Source organism: Bemisia tabaci, chromosome 6 (genome assembly GCF_918797505.1).
Source record: "Bemisia tabaci chromosome 6, PGI_BMITA_v3".
NCBI classification, from domain to species: domain Eukaryota; kingdom Metazoa; phylum Arthropoda; class Insecta; order Hemiptera; family Aleyrodidae; genus Bemisia; species Bemisia tabaci.
The window spans coordinates 30,403,686-30,424,337 of NC_092798.1; the positions used below are offsets into that span (position 1 = coordinate 30,403,686).

At 39.3% G+C, this 20,652-nt stretch overlaps 2 protein-coding genes across 6 annotated transcripts in view; both read left to right on the forward strand.

Moving 5' to 3' along the window:
• LOC109034455 (ATP-sensitive inward rectifier potassium channel 12) overlaps window positions 1-9,221 on the forward strand; it is a 31,208-nt gene extending 21,987 nt beyond the window's left edge. For all 5 annotated transcript variants that reach the window (XM_072301674.1, XM_072301675.1, XM_019047616.2 and 2 more), the window contains 3 exons: window positions 5-443; window positions 4,133-4,372; window positions 6,078-9,221. In XM_072301674.1, the coding sequence (XP_072157775.1) occupies window positions 5-443; window positions 4,133-4,372; window positions 6,078-6,458 (1,060 nt within the window). In that variant the 3' untranslated portion in view covers window positions 6,459-9,221. The remainder of the gene's footprint in view (window positions 1-4; window positions 444-4,132; window positions 4,373-6,077) is intronic.
• A 1,239-nt stretch (window positions 9,222-10,460) lies between these two features.
• On the forward strand, window positions 10,461-20,652 carry LOC109034466 (uncharacterized). Its single transcript, XM_019047634.2, has 6 exons — window positions 10,461-10,695; window positions 13,104-13,209; window positions 13,879-14,080; window positions 17,529-17,614; window positions 18,096-18,240; window positions 20,081-20,652. The coding sequence occupies exons 2-6, from the start codon at window positions 13,126-13,128 to the stop codon at window positions 20,215-20,217; spliced, it is 654 nt and encodes a 217-aa protein (XP_018903179.2). The 5' UTR covers window positions 10,461-10,695; window positions 13,104-13,125; the 3' UTR covers window positions 20,218-20,652.

Sequence of the window (20,652 nt, forward strand, 5' to 3'; positions counted from 1 at the left end):
ACAGGGGTCGTATGCGAGCGGACAGCGTTCTGTTGAGGAAGCAGCGGAAGCGGGCGGTGATGAAGAACGGCGACTACAACATCGTGCAGATCAACGTCTCGGAGCGGCGGCGGCGCTACCTCCTGGACCTCTTCACCACCCTCGTTGACGCCCAGTGGCGGTGGACGCTCTTCGTCTTCACCATGAGCTTCGTGCTCAGCTGGTCCGGGTTCGGATCCCTCTGGTGGCTCATCGCCTTCACCCACGGCGACTTCGAGCCGGAGAACCTCGGCAACGAGACCTGGGTTCCCTGCGTGAGCAACATCCACTCCCTCACCTCCGCCTTCCTCTTCAGCATCGAGACCCAGCACACCATCGGCTACGGCTCCCGCTACCCCACCGAGGACTGCCCCGAGGCCGTCATCATGGTCGTCATACAGAGCATCACTGGCATGATGATCCAGGTTAGTATCTTGTACATATTATGCGTTTCTTCGGACGCATTTCTTCTTCTTTTTTCGGGCGCCTCTTGGCCGGCGATGCGCATTTGAACTCGTTTCTTGCGGTTTCACCTCGTTTGAAAAATTCCTGCGAAGCAAGTACCCTCCGTTAATTTCAAGAATGCAAGAATTGAAAATTACTGGAGAAGCTCACTTGCTCCTCTGTACATTATAGATCCGATTTACGTCTGGTTTTATTCGCTCAGCGGGCCGATTATTGAAATTTATAGACATAGGGAGTATTGAGCGATCCTATTGGTTGAAATGGGGGGTTCCTATAGACTCAGGGAGAAAATGATGGGCTAACTCGGAGGGTTCTCGATAGGGTCTCTCGTGGGTTTCTGTTAGTTAGTCTATTGCCCACCCTCTTTGTCCATTGCAACCACCCGCTTCCACCAATTGTATCCCTCTTGTCTTCTTTGTCTATAGCTTTGTCTGTCTATTTCAATAATCGGCCTGCAGTCTAGATCCTCCACAGAACCCATAAGCGGACGTCATTGAATTTTAAATTTTACCATCCCTCACCTCATTACGACTCCAAACGGAGACTTTCTATTAAAAACACTCGCTTGTCCCTCGAACGGAAGTGATCAGGATCATATCTGAATGAAATAATGGGATGTTGTGGGTCGTCGCGTCGGGCGGCGACTTATCTTCAAAAGAGATCGTCGAGAGCTTCGCCCTTGCTGTCACTCAAAGCTCGGTGATTAAATGACGTGCGTAAAAAGTACCTGCTCCTCGCCGTGGTACATCTTCATTGTGAGTGCCCGGCCGTTCATTCAGCCGTTTCGTAACTCTTGTCGGAGCTTCATTCACAAGCGACAAATTGCGTTTCATTGTCCCATTCAGCTCGGTTCAACGGCGGCGCTAGAAGTGTTACTGTTCGGACCTCAAACAGTCGAACAGTACTTGCGTTATTCTCATCGGGTTATTTTCCGAGTGGGATTAAGCTCTTATTAGAATAACTATGATATGCGTGTTTCATTTTGCAAGAGAGCCCTACCTGTAACGGCTCTCTCGTCCGGGGCTGTTGCCAACCGCGCAAAGCGATAATTGGATTGCATTTTGCAAAAAGGAACCACAAGCATTGCAATGTTGCTAAGATTGTGCAACTTCATCCATTGCAATAAAATTACTGAAATTATGAAAAAATATGAAATTTACATGGTAATTTTTGTCTTAGATTACAGTTTTTAGCGAATAAAATAGAAACTGTCGGTGGACAACAAGGGTTTTCTTCCAAGACAAAAGAAGTTGCAGAACCTTAGCAACATTGCAATGCTCCTGGCTCCTTTTCGCAAAATGCAATCCAATTCCTATCGTACGCCCACTTTAATATAGTTTCTTATGCAGCTTTCTAGAGCCCGCCCCATCTTTCTCACTCGTCTATGGTTCCGTCAGGCAGAAATAAGTCCATTTGGACAGAGTTTATCAGAAAGGAACCAACCCACCTTCTCGAAAAAATTGAGTTAAGCATGTTTCCGAGTTCCACTAGACTTATATAAGACTATTCTGTATATTTTTTCTTGTATATATTGTTTATATTTCCCTGCCAAAAAGTCAAAGTCGAGAAAAAAAATTAGTCTGCGCTAAGAGGGGTTGAAGTTTATTTCCTATATTGAGCCTTATGGAGGAATAAAATTTGAACGATCAATTCGGTTATAGGTGGCAAGACGTAATTTTTCAAAATTATAATACTGATTAGAGGAATCTGTTGAAAGTAAAAAAAAAAAAAAAAAAAAAAAAAATAAGTAAACCATTCAAATTGTTCAAACCACTTTTCTCCATTTTCTTCAAGAACTTGTAATATTTGTACCCTTCAACATGGCAACTACCTAAAAATTAACTTGCAGATATAAACAGAAAAGAGCGTCAACTACACAAGAATATTATCCACGAAAATGTGACGCGTCTTATGCATATGTATACGTACAAGTCGTCGACCTCTGCTTAATATTAATGAAGAAATTGTAGCTTTGGAACGTTATTTTATTTCTTCCATCTCTGTGTTTGATAGAGCCCATTTGTTTAGGTTTGTCAGTTTTGTGGTATCGCATTTAAGTTCAAGGTTTCTTTTAAAAAATATTTTTCATAGTGCATGTATTGCAAAACAAACAAAAAACAAAAGATTAACGCAGTAACAATCATGATTTCTTTTTTCTCCCGGTTTCGGCAACTCTGCGAGTCTTATTGCCAAAGTTTATGCGCTCGTAAATTGCTAATATTTTATAGTTCCTTTTTGCTCAGTGATATTTTATATCCTCTAATGGAACTCGCCAGTGGATCTTTGAATTATCTTTGAGGTGTATTGTCCAATATGCTCTATCCATTTGAGATTACTTTTCTCCACATTATTTGCAGCATTTCCTCGTGCATTTCCTCTCTTTGTGCAGTTCTCTTCACTTTGATTTCTGTAACCGGTCCGTCCTAACGAAGCGTACATTTTCACTCCATCAGTAAATTGATAAAAATAGTATATTTCGAGGGGTTTAAAAAAAAAAATTATAATGAATTACCACATAAATGATCCGTAACTAAACGTGTTCACGTGGAACAAACGAATATTTACGACCCGTAAGGACAGGCGTGCCCCCACGATTTAGAGCAAGGCGCTTGGATGCAACTATTCGAACTCAGTGGATGTCCGAGTTGCATAGGCCAAAAATGGAAGGCGTTTTGACTCTTCGTGCCCGCTCAGCAATGCGCAGATGCGCGGCGTGTTGTTAAGCAGATGCTACTTCAACGAAAGAGGAATTTAGTAGTCATAAAGAGCGGCAAAAGAGAACTTTCATCGCTAATTTTGCTAAGATACGTTACTTATCTTACCGCAAGACTACCGTTGCTGAGAGGCTGATGTTTTAAATGTTTTATGACAACCATTTAGAAATTATGTGCTTTCTGTTAATACGAGTATTTATTACTGCCACAATACGGTATACCGAGCGGTATTGACTAGTATTTAAGCATTAAAGAAAACCATCTCTATTTTTTTTTTAGAGCAATGATCGATGGCCTAAGTCGAAAAATACATACCTTTATTTCAAGGTTCAAAAATCTCCGACCATGTATTTTTATATTAAGAAAAATATCTTTTTAAAATAATCTGCGAGCGTTACTGAAGGGATGATGGAAATTCTCGAAACTTTCAATAAATATTTCTTCTTAAAGAATACGTAAACCACAAGCGGAGACTCGCGACTTTTCATTCAGAGAGACGCAAGTATTGACACTAGCTATCCATAAAGACATTCAAAGAAGCGTTCTTTTAGCCATATCCATCCCGAAATGAGGCGATTGCAAGTTCCTCGATTTCAAAATATCTCTTTTAGTTTTTTCGTTCTTTCAAATTCCATCTCGACCTGAGGGTACAAACAAATTATGTACTTTCAAAATCTGGAGACTTTTCGAACACTGGAAAAAAACACATTGGATATAGAGTCCAGACTCTTAAAAACATCGACAAGAAAAAATACTCTTGATTCAATCGGATTTTCACTTAAATCAAGAACCAAGCCTCTTAATTTGAGCGGATTTGTTTTCAAGAGTCTGGACTCTAGATCCAATGTGTTTCTTTTCCAGTGAATCAGGTCTTCCACCATCGATAGCTGACATCTCTCCATAATATTGCTAAGTTGCTGTTTTGTTTTTTGCAGACTCTGATGGTGGGGATAATCTTCGCAAAGATGGCCCGACCGAAACAGCGGACGGAGACCCTGCTTTTCAGCAGAACAGCCGTGATTTGTCAGCGGGATGGGCAACTCTGTCTCATGTTCCGGGCGGGGGACATGCGGGATAAATCCCACCTCATCGCCACCTCCATACGCGCGCTCCTGGTGAGGCCGCGGATCACGCAAGAGGGTGAAATCCTTGCTCCTTTCCTGAGCGAGCTCAAGGTGAGTTCTCAATGATACCATCTCGAACACTGGAAAAAAAAGTCGCTTAGATCTAGAGTCCATTCTCTTTAAAACAATGACAAGAATAAATACTCTTGATTCAATCGGATTTTTACTTGGATCAAAAGGAAATCCGCTTAAATTAAGAAGATTGGTTCTTGATTTAAGCAGAAATCCGATTGAATCAGAGTATTTTTTCTTGTCATTGTTTTTCAAGAGTCTGGACTCTAGATCCAAGCGACTTTTTTTTTCCAGTGAAATCGTCCGAGTCAAACTTACTCTTCCACAGACTGAGGGCTGATTGTTGAAAGTGATCGACAAAAGCGATAGACAAAGAAGACATAGGGAGTACAAAGCGATCCTTTTGGTTGAAATGGGCGGTTTTTATAGACTGAGGGAGAACTAATGGCAGGCAACCAATGGGTAACCAACGGCAGTGAAGTATGGCCCAGGGAAGATCGTGCCCAAAAAATTCTTAAGGCAACTGAGATGAATTTCTGGCGGAGGTCAGCCGTAATCTCGAAAAGGCATCACGTAAGGAACGAAGGAGTGCGTGAAATAATGAACGTCGAGCAGAACATCGTGCATGAAATTATAACCAAACAGCTTGGCTGGTATGGTCATGCTCAACGGAGGGCGGATGACAGATTGCCTCAGAAGGTACTGGATTGGGTTCCTCCTGAGGTAACGTAGGGGACGTTCAGCAAAATCGTGGATAGGTGGCATTCAAGATGAAATTACAAGATGCCATTTACCAGATGACCTCTGGATCAATAGACAAGAATGGCGATTAGGTGTCGCAGAGCGCCCGGGCGCGCTGTAAAAGCGACTTGAATGTATGTATGGGTAAATGATGGACTAACAACGAGGTCTCTCGTGGGGCACCGTTGGTCAATCTATTACCTACTTCCACCAATAGGACCTCTCCATATCCCTTTAGTCTCCTTTTTCTATAGCTTTGTCTATCAATTTCAACAATCAGGCCGCTAGAATCTAGCGGGCTAGAATCTAATATTTTAATTTTTCATCCTGGTGTTCCTCTCTCTCCTGTACCTTTAAACTGATGCCCAATTATCACAAATTGCGATAAATTACAATTACATGATTAATTGCCACTGCATCGGGGTGTTGTGTATGTTGCTTATCTACTGATTGAAGGCGCACGGCAGTATTGTAGTTTCACCGTCGATATTTTATGTCCAACTTGATGTTAAACAGCCCTAGAACTCAAAGAATCCGACAAAATAAAATCATTTTAACAAGGTGGAGAAATGGTGCTGCGTCCACACCATTTCGTGGGGAAAACAAAGCCAATAAATTAATTTTGACTCTAATTTTAATTTTTGGAACTTCTTGGCCTTATTTTCCCCGCGAAATGGTGTGGACGCAGCACCATTTCTCCACCTTGTTTTTTTATCAAGTTAACAATCATCCTTCATCTCAACCTCCTTCCTTCTTCATCAACCTTTCTCTTTTGAAGGTATAGAATTCGCCCTTAGACGAATGTCTAATACAACAAAAAAAATTAATTTTGACTCAATTATTAATTTTTGGAATTTCTTAGCTTTGTTTCCCCCACGAAATGGTGCGGACCCAGCACCATTTCTCCACCTTGTTACATACGGTTCGTGCCTCTACTTAGTGTTTTCTTTTCATAAAATCATTTTACTTATTCGTCTTTCAACTAAAACGATTCATGTTTCAGCTGTCGGTAGACCAGTACGACCCGAACGTGTTCCTGCTTTGGCCGGCGGTGGTGATCCATCGGATCGACCGGGAGAGTCCCCTGTACACGATGAGCGCGGCGGAGCTCCTGACGGACAAGTTCGAGATCATCGTCACCCTGGAAGGGACGATCGAGTCGACGGGACAGCCGACACAAGCTCGGACCTCGTACCTGCCCTCCGAACTCCTCTGGGGACACCGCTTCGAGCCCATGATCCACTACAGCAAGGAGCGCCTCGCCTACGAGGTCGACTACGCCCTCTTCCACAACACCTACCAGGTGGACACCCCTCTTTGCTGCGCCCAAGTCCTCGACTCCCTAACCCTCGACAGCTCAACCACGAAACCTGTGATATACTAGCTTCCTTCGAGCACAAGTAGTTTTAAGAATATGTAAATACGATGTAGTTGTAAGTCTGATTGTGAGCTAGGTCTCGTTCACATGCTCAACTACCAAAATTTTCCACGCGGGTTACGGGCGAGTAACCAGGACTATTGTTGGGAATCGATTTTTTAACCGAAAACATCTATTAAATCGCATCGGTTTTATGGGGTTCGAAATCGTGTAAATAGATTTTTGCCCTCGGGATCGAAAATTCAAATTTTTGCTATCCGAATGTATTCCGTGAGCCGATTTTTAGACCAAAAAAAAGACCCGGAAATTTCCATTCGTATTTGTTGTTTTTTAAGAATTCAAATTGTTTAGCCAACTCGAGGCCTCGTCAAGATTCGCACCTAGTGCGTCTGTATGGCCTAAATCCGGCCCTGGAAATTACTAAGAAAGTCACTTTTTATGCACCAGTTATACGCTATTCATTAAGAATGTATGTATGTGGTATACGACCCCGGGAAAAGAGACCTTAAGCTAGAGAGAAAAATTCTCAGTATAGATATTTTTGCTGGTTGGATCGAAGTATTGGATTTTGAGATTTGAATAGAAAGCTCTCTAGTTTTCTGAGGAATTAGTCACCAGTGGTTTAGATCATTTAGTTCTCGAAAGTACGTTTTTTAAACCGTAACTTTAAACCACTATCATGCCGGTTTGGTTTCACATTTTCGGACTTTTTTTTTTTCAATGAGCTCATAGAATACTCCTCCAAGCTGAGAGCTCACTCTGTTGTTTTTGTGGACTTATAGGTCCCTTTTTCTATAAACGCCAACGTTTTTTAGTAAAGAATATTTATTTATTTTGTTTTGCTGATTTTAAATCTTTTGATTGAAAATTTATCAGAAAATACCATATGAAGCCGCATAAACTTGCCTTGCTGTGGCATTTTAAAGAGAATAATACATTATTTTTAAGGGCATAAGTCGAATAGTTTCAACCCACTTCCATTTTAATGCATTGACAAAAATTAAAATTAAAAATTAAAAATTCAATTCGATTTGGAAGGCTGTTAATTCTCTGTCACAAAACCACTGCCACCCCTACTTTAAAAAAACTTGGACTGTAATATTAATTTCCTCGAGAATGCTAGGATTTAGAAATTTAAAAAAATGAATATGCAATTGCATGCGGAAAATATAGAAACTATATTTTGCAATAAGGATTCAATACTTCTGGCTCAACCATAGAAGCACCTATAGGCGTACAGAAATTTATAGTCCATACGTTGCTTATAAGATGAGCCATACATAGTTATTCATTGATATGGTGTAGTCAATATTATGATAGACCACTGTCATAACCGAGCACAGAGAAGTAGGGCTAACATTAGCTCAGAGAATGTTAATTTCCTTCAATAAAATTGAACTTGCTCTCTATGTAACTCAGAAAAACTCACTGTGTAAACATTTTAGTCTTTTAAGAGTATTCAATTCGCAGGTAATAATACACATTTTTGAGTGAGATGTCGCAACAAATCACTTCCTAAGCATAATATATTTCCTCAAATTGTCATTTATCTATTTAATTATATTTATTAAATAATCTATTTGGACATAATATATTTATTAATTATTTATTTTGAAAATTACGACAAAAATATTTTTGTTCACAAAGGAAGGTTAAAGGCCGGCTTGAAAAGAAAGGGGAGGTAGCTCTCTTTGAATTTTGATTGTTTACTTACATGTTAGTTTAAGTAAAATACCTCAAAAAGACTCGAAATGCAAATGTAGGTGCGGTATCCAAGGAATTACCATCCCATGATAAACCGTATCTTTTATATAAATATAAAAGGCATAAACTGGATAGAAACTTTAAATTTGTGTCAGTTACAGGCTTAGAAACGATGTACCTTTACCAATATTGTTATTTTTCAACTCTTCCGAGATTCGCTCTATAGCTGTTCATTTTATTTTTACAAGAAGTGCCTTCTTACTGTGTTTAAACTATACTTTGCCTCAGATTTTATGAACACCAACTAAAATATTACGGTACAAATAATCAATATACATTTTTTTTGGCCTGCACATATCCTTTCATTTTGTATTACAGTTATCTTGAAACTTTCCTCATACTCAAATGTGTGAGAAATGTTTGACCTAATTCTACGACGTAGAATAGCAAACATCTAAAAATGAAGAAGAAAAAGTCTGTGAATATGCTTTCAAATGATGTTTGATATAACTAGAACTTTTTCATACATTTTGTGTGTATGTACATATCGATTGCTCAAAAATTCGAAACTATTTTCAAAATGAACTTTTCACTCATTGTCAATTTGAAGGATCTGTTTGCAAAACCCTACGTGTTCATTTTCTTTTTAAATTGTTTTTATTTATTTTATATAACCTGTGTATGTACATACTGTCTTTAGTTTGTCAATAATGATTTTGTATTGTTACTGTCATAATTGAGTTCTAAGTTTTCATTGTTAGTGGCCGGTGATGTTCACTGTCCAGTCTTGGAATGAACAGAGAAACGAATATTCTAAATTTATTTTCCCCCTAAGAAATCCTGCTGTTTTTAATGTTTGGTAATTATTTTTCTACACTTTTTTCTTAGCAATTCAGTGATCATGCCTACATGTTTACACGATTGCTGATTGATCCTCTATCCATTTGAAGGAATTATGTTTGTTATAGCTCATACTCATAGTTGTCGATTTTGAACTTAAAGGTATGATATTGTTGAATGTTCTAAATACTTTATAAAAAATACAGAGTTTTGCTTTCAATGAAATCGTATCATTCTTCATGAATTCAGACCTGACCTAGTTTTACTAGTTTTTAGTTTTCACTAGTTTTTCCTTCTTAGTTTTTCACAAACCTTAGAGTGTCGTCTAATGCAATAGCGTGGCTCGCGCGGACTTCAAGGCTCCATCAAGGAGGCATTTTTTTTCATGAAAGAAGAGAGAAAAAATATTCAGATCTGACCCTACAGGAGAGAAGAAACCAAGCTTGGACTAAGCAACCCATGATCGCCATAATGGTCACCACGCTACATCATGGTACCAAGTTGGCATCCACATCATGGTATCACAGATGCTATCCACATGCCACCCGTATTTTTCAATGAGCGATATCTCCGCTTACATTGTACGAGAAAACTTGGAGTTTGAATAGAGATATCCTATTATTTTATCTCAATCAACGAGCCAAAACCGTCAAAATACGACTCTGTAACTAGCGGAAACTGACCCATTTAACTCTCTCATTAGCTTCGTCAGAAACCATTACGAATAAAACCATCAGGGGCGGTGTGGCCAGGGGTGCTGGGTCCAGAAATTCTGACGGGGGGCTCAAAGGGCCCCGGCAGGATTTTTGTACACTGAAAAAAATATAATAGATTTTACCATATTCTGACACAGTGACATGTGGTAATAAACATCAGACTCTATGATAGCATTTACGATATTATGGTAAGAATCACCAGAGTTCTAGTGAAACTACTATAATTCCGGTTATTTTCAATAAATAGTATCACTGTGTAAAAAATCAAGTGGACTCATAGTAAATGTCACCATACTTTTTTTCAGTGTAAGGACCCCCAAAACTTGAAAACCCCACGTTAAGGAGTTCTTTAGGTTAGTTAGAAAGGGCCCACCCGAAAGGAAAGGGTCTCGAACACGTGTCAGAACAACAAGAATTTTCGAGCCAACCCGACACTGAATCAAACATATCTGTCAGCTGGAAATTCACCAGCCTCACGTGAATAAATCGGCTCGGTAGAATCTCTGTTAATTACGTTAAATGCGGAGAGCGTTGTCTGGGATCCTAATAAAATCCATCGATCAATTTTAATTGGCCGACTCCCGGAAGTGATGGAAAACCAGCGGCGGGAGGGCGGAGGAGAGGGGATGCATTCGCGTGCAGCTTGTCCATGCTGCGCGGACTGTATGGGGTAGGTGGTGCGTTGCATGAGAGTGACACCGTCCCCCGTCCCCCGTTTCATCGATTTTCGCCGCCCCCCGAGCGCAAGTCACCCTGCTCTACCCTTAGACGACTGGCGTCCGAGCTCGCCTCTCTCACAACATCTTGTCTCGCGCCCAAAACCGAATCACCTCGAGCTTCTGAAACGTCCCCAGTGCACAGTTTCAAATATACGCGTGATATTCACTAAGCTTCAGATCTCGATGAAGCCCACCATGTGCGATTCCGTGGCTCTTCATTTCTAGCGGGCAGTGATCATCTATTCTCCAAAGCTCTCTGACAAGGTGAGTGTTTTGATACGGAGTGATAAGAAAAACACGACGTTATAGCCCAATTCAGAGATGATATGGACCGCGTTAGCCCTCTAGGGCATGAATTAATTTTGGATCTCAGAATCTAGGGCACACTAATCTATTTTGTAGCTTGCATTTAAAAAAAATAGAGTGCCAATTTTTTATCAAAATTCTAAAGTTAAGGGAATCAAATTTTCAAAAAAAGAAAAAACTAATGAAATTTTGCAAAATCATGGCACAGGGGAAAGATTCAATTTTTAAAAACCTCGAAAATACGTTGTTATGAATTCGTAACGCTGTGCCATAGAAAGTCAAGTCGGAAGGAACCGAGCAGCATCAGCTATTGCCAAATTTACTTTTTTACATGAAAACGGTCGGGCGGAATTTTGTGCAAATTTCAGTGAATTTTCTGCATAGCATGAAGCAAATTCCTCAAAATTTTCAAAGGAATCCTCATAAACGTTCTCTTGTAAAAAATTAAATTGCCAAGTTAAATTTGGCGATGGCTGATGTGGGTGTTTGGTTCCTTTCTCCTAAATGCGGTCCGAATACGAGTGGAGTACATCGAAAAAAATGGGTTTGATAAGGCTAAACAAAGAAACAAAAAATACGAGAGGAGCTTAGGTAAGAAAATGACCATTCTCTACTAAAACAAAGGTTAAAAATAAAAATGTTCAATGAATATCAAACCGTTAGTTTTACTTTTTGTTCTAATTGAGATTGGGCATATAAGTAATCCTAAACGTCCAAGTTATGTTTCTTTTTTCTTAAACCTTGTTGAATCCATTTTCACTGAATTTTTCTCGTACTTTGACACGAACTGCTTGACTATTCTATCTACAGAACAAAAGAATGATTTGTTATTTTGAGTTCTTGCGTTTGACAACAGACTTTTCATTAATTGTTTCTCTGAATTCTTGCATTCTTTATTGATCAACGTGCCAATATACGGATGCAATTAACGCAGCTGTTATTCTAAAGTCAAACGTAGACTTGACAACTTGTTTCAATACTTTAGCCCGTTGTAAGGTCACGAGGCCCACGTAAGGCCCGAGTCAATCCTTGAAAGTGAAACATTTGGGCCAAAATTGTAGGGAAGTATTCGCGTTGAGTGACTAAGTTTGAACATCGGAGTAGCAGTGAAAAATGATGTCAATAATGTTACTTTTAAGCGCTTGAAAACCGAGAAAACCGAAAAGTAAAATGTTGCCATACAGTTTTTGTACATCACGGTATTTCTCTTAGGAAGTAGGTATGTGCGTTAAATGGGGCTATTGCCTGGAAGATATGCATCATGAAGAGGGATTTTTGTAAATTTGCAATTTTAATAGGTGATTTTGTTCAAAGTCATTGATAAATGTTTTACATTTTTGAGGGATAGAGCGTAGATGCACTTTAATTCTCATTCACGAAGGATCCCTCATACATTCCAGACTCAAATCACTCATTATTTCGAATAATTGAAAGTGCAGTGAATGATTAAAATTCCAAAATTTGGAAATTTGTGGAAAACTCATTCCTTGCTGTTTTGCTAGTCTGCCAAACAAACGGGTACGTGGAAGTGCCGGTCCGACTTTTGACGCAGCTCGATATGATGTGAAAACAATACGCGTCAAAAAGCCTTCAACTTTTTTTACGCAACACGCATAGTCACTGTGTAGATATAGTTGAATGAATCAAGGCGTTGTTGCTTACGTCGCGCCCGACGGCCGATTGAGCATTGCTCTTTCTTCGTTTATGAATGAATTAGTGATTTTATCTTCCTCTTTTCTTCCGGCTTCCAAAAGGTTGGATAACGAACTTTCTTTCATTTAACGAGAAATTTAGCTGTAGCCTCACAATTGCGTCATTTCAAACGACTGTTCTTGCATTACGTTTCTAAGGCAAAACCGATCGATATTTGTTAAATCTTTAGAGAATATATTCAAGATCCTTAAAGACGCATTCCTAATTTCGAGAAATGACTCCAATTTTGAAATAAAGCGGAAAGTTTATAACGAGATAAACCGAGACCATTCAAAGTATTAATTTTGTAATCCCACCAACCTGTTAAGGAGAGACAGTTATGTCTCTCCGACTGTCTTGACTTCGACTTAAAGCGATTTGTCTTCCGAGGCATATGCTGAATGTGCGAATATTTTCGCGCTTTAGTGGAACTTGGCCCTGACGAAACTCTCTCAATGTGGAAAAAAGCACTTAAATTTTTCCTTGGATCTGCTACAGCAAATGCGTGTAGGTATAGCTGTTTGTGTGTTTCTTGACCCCTCATGACGAAAACATTTCTCCGCGCAGAGAGGCTCTATTGTGAACAGGTGTTACATTAATTTTATTGATTTTCTAGCTTGTGGACATCACTTAAGTAACATCATTCAACTATGTACTTTTTTTATCTTGAATAGGCACTACAGTCCATCAGTCAGCATGCTGTTTCCGAAGCAGGTGTTCCTCATTTGTGGAAGGGTCAACCTCCGGACCACGGTCATGCTCATTGCAATCGCGGAGTTCGTAAGTTCCTTGTGATTTTAATAGACGAAAATAGCGTTGACATCATCAATGGGATTCTCCATTCTATCACATCGCATCCAAGCAATAATTACAATTAGTGAAATCAGTAAAATCGGTACAATTACTTTTACATGGTACTTTCAATGGTACTAGTAAGAATGAATCGATATGTATACATCACTTTTTCGTGACGTAACACTAATGGCGTTTACTAATTGCTGACCTACGTCGGACAATGAAGAAACCAGGTCACTTGAATGAAAAATGATCTAGGACTGGTTCGTAGCTTACCTAACCGCACATTTACCTAGATTGAAAATTCAAAGTTGGGAAAAGTCTTTCGAAAGCGAAAAACTATATCCTCATCAGTGATTCATACGGAGGAATAGACAATTTCAAACCTCCTTTTCTCAATTGAATAAATGTAACTTGGTTTCTTTTTAATAAGCTTGGTTCAGGTAGAAGCACTAATTTTACGAATCTGTGTAGTTGAAATCCTCCCCGAATCCAGTGGTTTTCACTCTGACCATCGATATGTTAGAGAAAAATCTCTGGAAATATTTAGTAACCGATCGAAAATTAGACGATCGGTGGCGTGTAACGCTCAAATGTCTCCAAAGTTGTTCGGATTTATTTTATTCGCCCATTTCTCTTTTTTCTATTTCTTAGGTGGGTTCCTTGTTCAGTATGTTCGTGCTGGCTCTGTGTGATTGCCATGCCAGAGATATGGCTGCCAAGTTAGACGCCGATATCATGGAAGATGCAGAAAGAGAAATTATCGTTATGGATGGGGATGAATCAAACGATTATGCCAGCCCGACGACAACCATCAATGAACTTCGATTCAATGATGCAAAATCCTTGGTGAATTGTGAGTATCTGCCAGTGAATCTTTTCGGATAGAGTTGAAATGCTGAGCGCGACTCGATCAGTGGCGGGGCGTGAAAGATCGATATTCGATATTTCCCCATTTGAAACTGTGGTAAAGAATCGATTATTAGGGTGTTCGCTGCGAGTAACATGGTTATCGATCCTTTTCCATAGGTTTAAATGGCAGATCTTATCGATATATCGCAAAGCACGCCGCGCCACTGGACTCGATTTGAATGAAAAGTCAACTTTAGCGGGTGATACATTTTTCGCGCTGCTCTCTAATCGAGATGTCTTTCGGTAGCGGCGCACACTGGATCCAGTCAATAGGAGAGGTCGGACAAGATGTAGAATCCTTAAACGCTTTTAACTCCATTTATACAAGACTTTGAGGTTCTAAAAGGGATTCCATTGGTTTCCTCGTGAAATTTCCTACTCCAGGCTCCCCTTGAAATTTAAAATGTGACGAAATAAACATTAAAATTTGCAGTTATAGTCAAAAATTTCATGTCCGACCTCTCTAACTGACTCGATCCACTGTGCGGTGTTTCAAAGGAGGTAACACGATCATTGGTCAATTCCACCAAATTTTAGGCGGAAACAATGCACAAACAAAAAGCGATGGAACGAGGCGATCGATTTTCAACGTAAAAAATAGATCCATGAGCGTTGACAGAGGACACATTTGAAAAAAGAGCATGCAAGAATTAGAGAGGAGACAGAGCGTTTAAAGGCCTCAGCTTTAATTTCACAAACCACGCGGTGAAAATATCACCTTTAATAAGTTTAAGCGCCCTCAATTTCGTATGATACTGTGAAACACCTCTGCTGTGAAATAGTTGCTTGAGGTGCCGCAGCACGGTGCGGTGCGGCGGGCATGCCAGCGCGAAACGCGCCAACGCCTACAAACCTAACTGGGATACTTCAAGCATTGCGCAATGCGTGAAGTATCCCTGTTAGGTTTGTAGGCGTTGGCGCGTTCCACGCTAGCAGCACGCCGCTCTTCTCTGTATTAGGCTCTAATATTTAAACTCGTGGAGTCAGCGTTTTTCAACTCATGATTTTGAAATGATTGCACACTCTGCGTGGATTATTCTCATGTAAACTGATGAAAAAAAAAAAAAAATGCATCAAAGGAAAATACAATGTGGTTTTGTAAATATGCAGGTGGTTCCGTGTCAAATTTAATGATTTCTATAGCTCTTTAATTTTTTCTTTTATATTTTGTGCTTTTATACTGTACTACAGCGTGGTGCACGCGCAACAGAACGCTCAGAATTGGACGTTTTTTACTTTAAAAGATCGATGTACAAATGGGTTTAAACCAAAGATTGTGTGCTTCTCGGTTTTTCCCCTATTTTTTTCATTTTTTTTTACAGTTTCAACACACCTACGGCTCATTAAGATTAATATCGATGACATCGCTTGGAAAAGGTTTTATAAATATATGCACGTTTTAAAAATGTATTTTTTTTTTAAAATGAAGTAGTATTATCATTTAAAAAAAAGGTATATTTTATATCGAAAATTTTAAGGATAGAAATAAAACCAAATATTATCCAATGACAATTTGAAAAGATGAATCAAAAGAAAAAACAACATTTCGTTTAAAAAATGAGTCACCATAACGAACACCTCCTTCTCTCTCGATTTTGTCATTAAGATACTGACAATATAATTTTACGTACGGACTTAAATATAACGCTTTGACCAAGTGACTCTTGCTTATTTTACACGTGGACGTAAACTACTGGACAAAACAGGTGCGCGGACAAAAAATCCTTGAGGGAATGTCCTGAAACCATGATCCGAGACACAGAAGTTCAGACGAAATTAATACACCTAAACGCTCCAGGCCTGGGACGAAGAAGTTCGTGTCCCACACCTATACTGCTGTATATGGAGAGTTTCGCCAAAGATTTGAGTAAAATTTGCACATCATTTCTAAATTCTATAACTTGTTTTAAAATTTTGAGCATAGATTTATTTCATACTTGGTAAATTAATTGTATACGATCGAAACCAAGAAACGTTAAAAACAATTATGTCCGATGTTAAAATTTAGGCAACAGCGGATGGCGTTAGTCAAAACCTGAAAAATCTTTCTTAAGTATAGTTTTTACTGCATGAACATTTTAGTCAGACATATTTAGATCATAGATCCCTGAAAGATAAAAAAAAAAAAAAAAAAAAAAAAAAAGTTTTTGTGGACGATTTTAGTAGGAGCCAGATTCGATGGAATGCAACCGTACCGCGTTGAACGCCAAACTAGAGCAAGCATTGAATGACGGGGACTTGATGCATTTTTTTAAACTAGATGGATGTCCCTATCGCACCGACTGAAGTGCGAAACCGCGTATCTCCATTGCGGTGTTTCAAAATTTCCGTTCTTAATTCATCTCTTCCATGAGAAACAATCCAAATTTACGACTTTAAATTTTGAACCAAATCTTCTGCTATCGAATACGAAAAATCATGGAGAATTTAAGTTTTATGTTGACCAGCTTCTCGAAAGAAAAATAAAATTTCTAAGGAAGTCTGCAACGTCGCAAATGGAGAAACGTCGTCTCTCATTTTGCCCAAAAATATGTATGTATACAATTGAAGGCATTATGACTTTCCTCTCTCAACTTATATTCGTCTGTAACGATAAACAATGGGACGCGACTGCTACGGCGCCTTGATACAACTATACAACCTCGACGGATGTCCGTATTGCGTTCAAAAAATTGAAGGCGTTTTGACTCCCTGCTCTTACTATCAGTAGTTGATTTGATCGACAAACGCGTTGGTCGGCGGTGACGGGGACTTAATGCATTTTTTTTAAACTTGATGGATGTCCGTAACGCACCGACTGAAGTGCGAAACCACGTATCTCCATCGCGGTGTTTCAAAATTTCCGTTCTTAATTCCTCTCTTCCATGAGAAACAATCCAAATTTACGACTTTAAATTTTGAACCAAATCTTCAGCTATCGAATACGAAAAATCATGGAGAATTTAATTTCTCCAAAACTTAAGTTTTATGTTGACCAGCATCTCGGAAGAAAAATAAAATTTCTAAAGAAGTCTGATACGTCGCAAATGGAGGAACGTCGTCTCTCATTTTGCCCAAAAATATGTATGTATACAATTGAAGGCATTATGACTGGCCTCTCTCAACTTATATTCGTCTGTAACGATACACAATGGGTCGCGTTTGCTACGGCGCGGCGGCGCCTTGATACAACTATACAACCTCGACGGATGTCCGTATTGCGTTCAAAAAATTGAAGGCGTTTTGACCTCCTACGCATAATACCTGTAGTTGATTCGATCGACAAACGCGTTGGTCGGCGGTGCAAAAGCTAATTTTTTTTACCGACAAACTGGCATTTTAGGTGCTGCCTATTTCATCTCCCATCACGCCGGCTTTTTCCTCTGATATGATTTTATTTCTTGTTATTTCAGACATCACTGCGGGAGTTTCAGTGGCTCTGGTTTTCTACGCATCTTGCTGTTTTGCCAGTATCTTGTTAGGCCTGGGCGTTTATTTGGTAAGATTTATTCCGTATTGTCTCTCATCCCACTTCCAAGTGACGTACTTTGACAGCTCTATAAGTTTAACGTTATAAACCATCCGAGCAACTGGAAGGCTTGTTAAAGTCTAAAATTAATTTTCGTCGACACAAGAAAAACTTGCCACACGCATGAAAAATCAATTTTTCATCAATGATCACTATTAATTAATTGATTAATTTTTCGATTAGAAAATTGAAATACCACAACCCAAATAAAATATCACCTTGCAATTCGTACCCTCTTATTTGTTATTATTGTTTGCTATGCAATAAAAATTACTGGTCATCATTTCGTCACAGGCACTCAGCATTTCTCAGAGACTAAGACTTTAAATTAAAGAAAATTTCATGGATGCGAAATTTTTCTGTGTTTATGTTTTCAAATCACAGTTAATATTTGATACACTTCTGCCTAGGTGTACCAGGGTTTTTTCTAATATTAATTTTTATATTTCAGAGGAATCGAATTCTTATTCTATCTTGGCTCGTCATATCGGCAGTTTGTCTCATAGTGTTCCATACCACTACCTTCTTAGCTGTCAATTTCTTTGCACGACCTGATCTTCGAGCTCTATCAAATATACTCCTTTTCATAATATTGTGTAAGTCATTACTTACTTCTTGTCATTGCTTTTACTTCGGAATCTTATCAAGATGACTAGGGTGAGCGAACAAAATGGGAGGGAGAATTTGAAGATTGAAACAGAGCGTCTTCGTGACTTACATTGCTTCAGATTTTACGAGTCGCCTTTTGAGATGAAAAACAAATATATACTTCGCCCCATACACTTCAATAGAGCAAATATACCAGTGACGTGGCGTGCCTTGCGATATATCGATAGATCTGTCATTTAAACCTATGGAAAAGGATCGATAACCAAGGTGTTCATAGCGAACACCCTAATAATCGATTCTTTACCACAGTTTCAAATGGGGAAATATCGAATATCGATCTTTCACGCCTCGCCACTGCAATATACAATGCGTAAACTTTTGGCAGATGTTTTCAACTTGAGGTTGCACCTTACATATAGGCAAAGAAAAAAATACCGTGGAGCACGAATAGTTGGACGTATTTCCGCCAAACGGAACTGTGTGCATTATGACGTGGGTCCTGTTATGCACATATTCTTATGGGTCTCAGGGCTCATGTCTCAATGCACATAGTTCCGTTTGGCAGAAATACGTCCAGTTATCTGCTCAAATATCACACTTACATCTTACTCCAGATACGTCGATACAGCGAATAAAAAATCGTAAAGCTTTTGGCAGAATCAGCCGTGCAACGCAAAAACACCGTAAATGCCATTTTAAATTGTTTGGAAACAATGTATCATAGCAAAGAAACTTGTATACTTTGGGACAATGTTTTCACAGAATTCTTTCTGAAATGCTGTCAAGAACTTTCCCTGAAAATTTGAGATGCATGGGTAAATGGTTTTTATTTTATGAAAAGTGTGAAGTTCCAAAAACTTGAAAACTTCGTCAACTGAAGGTTCGCCTTCAAACTCACCATGTTATAGGCAGCAAACGTATCACGGAACGCGAATGGTCATAAAACACACACATATCAGTATCCCAGAGCCAAAAAGTACCTATCTCACATTTTGGAAAAATCTAGTCTTAAAGTCTTAAAATCTTAAAGCCGTTTTGGAAATCTTCGATAACGGCGCCGTATGTGTGGAGAATTTGATAGCCCTCTCTTACGCCGGTTGTGAGATACAGAATTTCAAAAATTGATATTTACATTGGAATCAATGGGGCCGACACACGGTTTTTCCCCAATATCTCGAAAAGACTAAAATGGAGTTTGGTACCTTCTGGCTCTGGGGTACTGACATCTCGCTCTGCAAACTTGGATGGTACCAATAAAAATGCGTAAATCTGGAGCTCTCTAATTCTGAAGTTGTCGGCCATTTGCCATTTTGGCTTGTTCCTCCTCGAATAATTTTTTTGGAAAAAAAAAAAAAAAACATATTGGATCTAGAGTCCAGACTCTTAAAAACATCGACAAGAAAAAATATTCTTGATTCAATCGGATTTCTGCTTAGATCAAGAACCAAGCCTCTTCATTTGAGCGGATTTCCTTTTGATGTAAGCAAAAATCTGATTGAATCAAGAGTATTTTTTCTTGTCAATGTTTTCAAGAGTCTGGACTCTAGATACAATGTGTTTTTTTCCCAGTGTGTGCGTGTCGCAATTGGGCGGTTTTAAAATTTCCAAGGAAACACCCAGACCCGTAGAAACATTTTGCCCGACAACAAAACTGCAGAAGAAGAATTTGGAAGAAATTTGGAAGAGCTTCGTTAAACTGGAAAAATTATTGAATGACACGTTTCCTGTGTTGTTTTGCTGATCTGCCACGAAACAAACGGACACTAGGTAGTGCCGGTTTTGCTCTATTTATTCAATAATTATTGATCGACTTTTTTTCGGTTGCAGGTGTTTTGGTCTATGCTTTCACGATAGTTCACAGTTATTACAAACTCTTGCAGTCCCAGAAAGCACCGCAAATCAGCAATGCGAACATAATCAATCTGGTCGTCAGCAAAGGCGGTGCCCAAGTTGCCAACGTCTAAACGATGCAGGGGCTCGTTGTGCGAGTAGAACATCCCAATTGACGTCCGACTCTCGCTGCGTTTCAGTGACGAGGCGCGAATGATCGATTATCGATATTTGCCCATTTGAAGCTATAGTAAAGAATCGATTATCAAGGTGTCCGTTGCGAACACCCTGTTTACCGATCCTTTTCATAGGTTTAAATGGCAGATCAATCGATATATCGCAAAGCACGCTGCGTCACTACTCCGTTCAGCATAGTGATGTGAACTTGTGATTGTCAAGTGCTAAGAAACGCATTTACGTATTATACATTTATGTCTATATACACCCGTCCTAAGGCAAATTCTATACCTTCAAAAGAGAAAGGTAGAGGATGATTGTTGACTTGATGAAAAGCCGATCACTGAGCCCTCTTTGCTGAACATATTTTAGACTCCAACTTAGCAGTCATT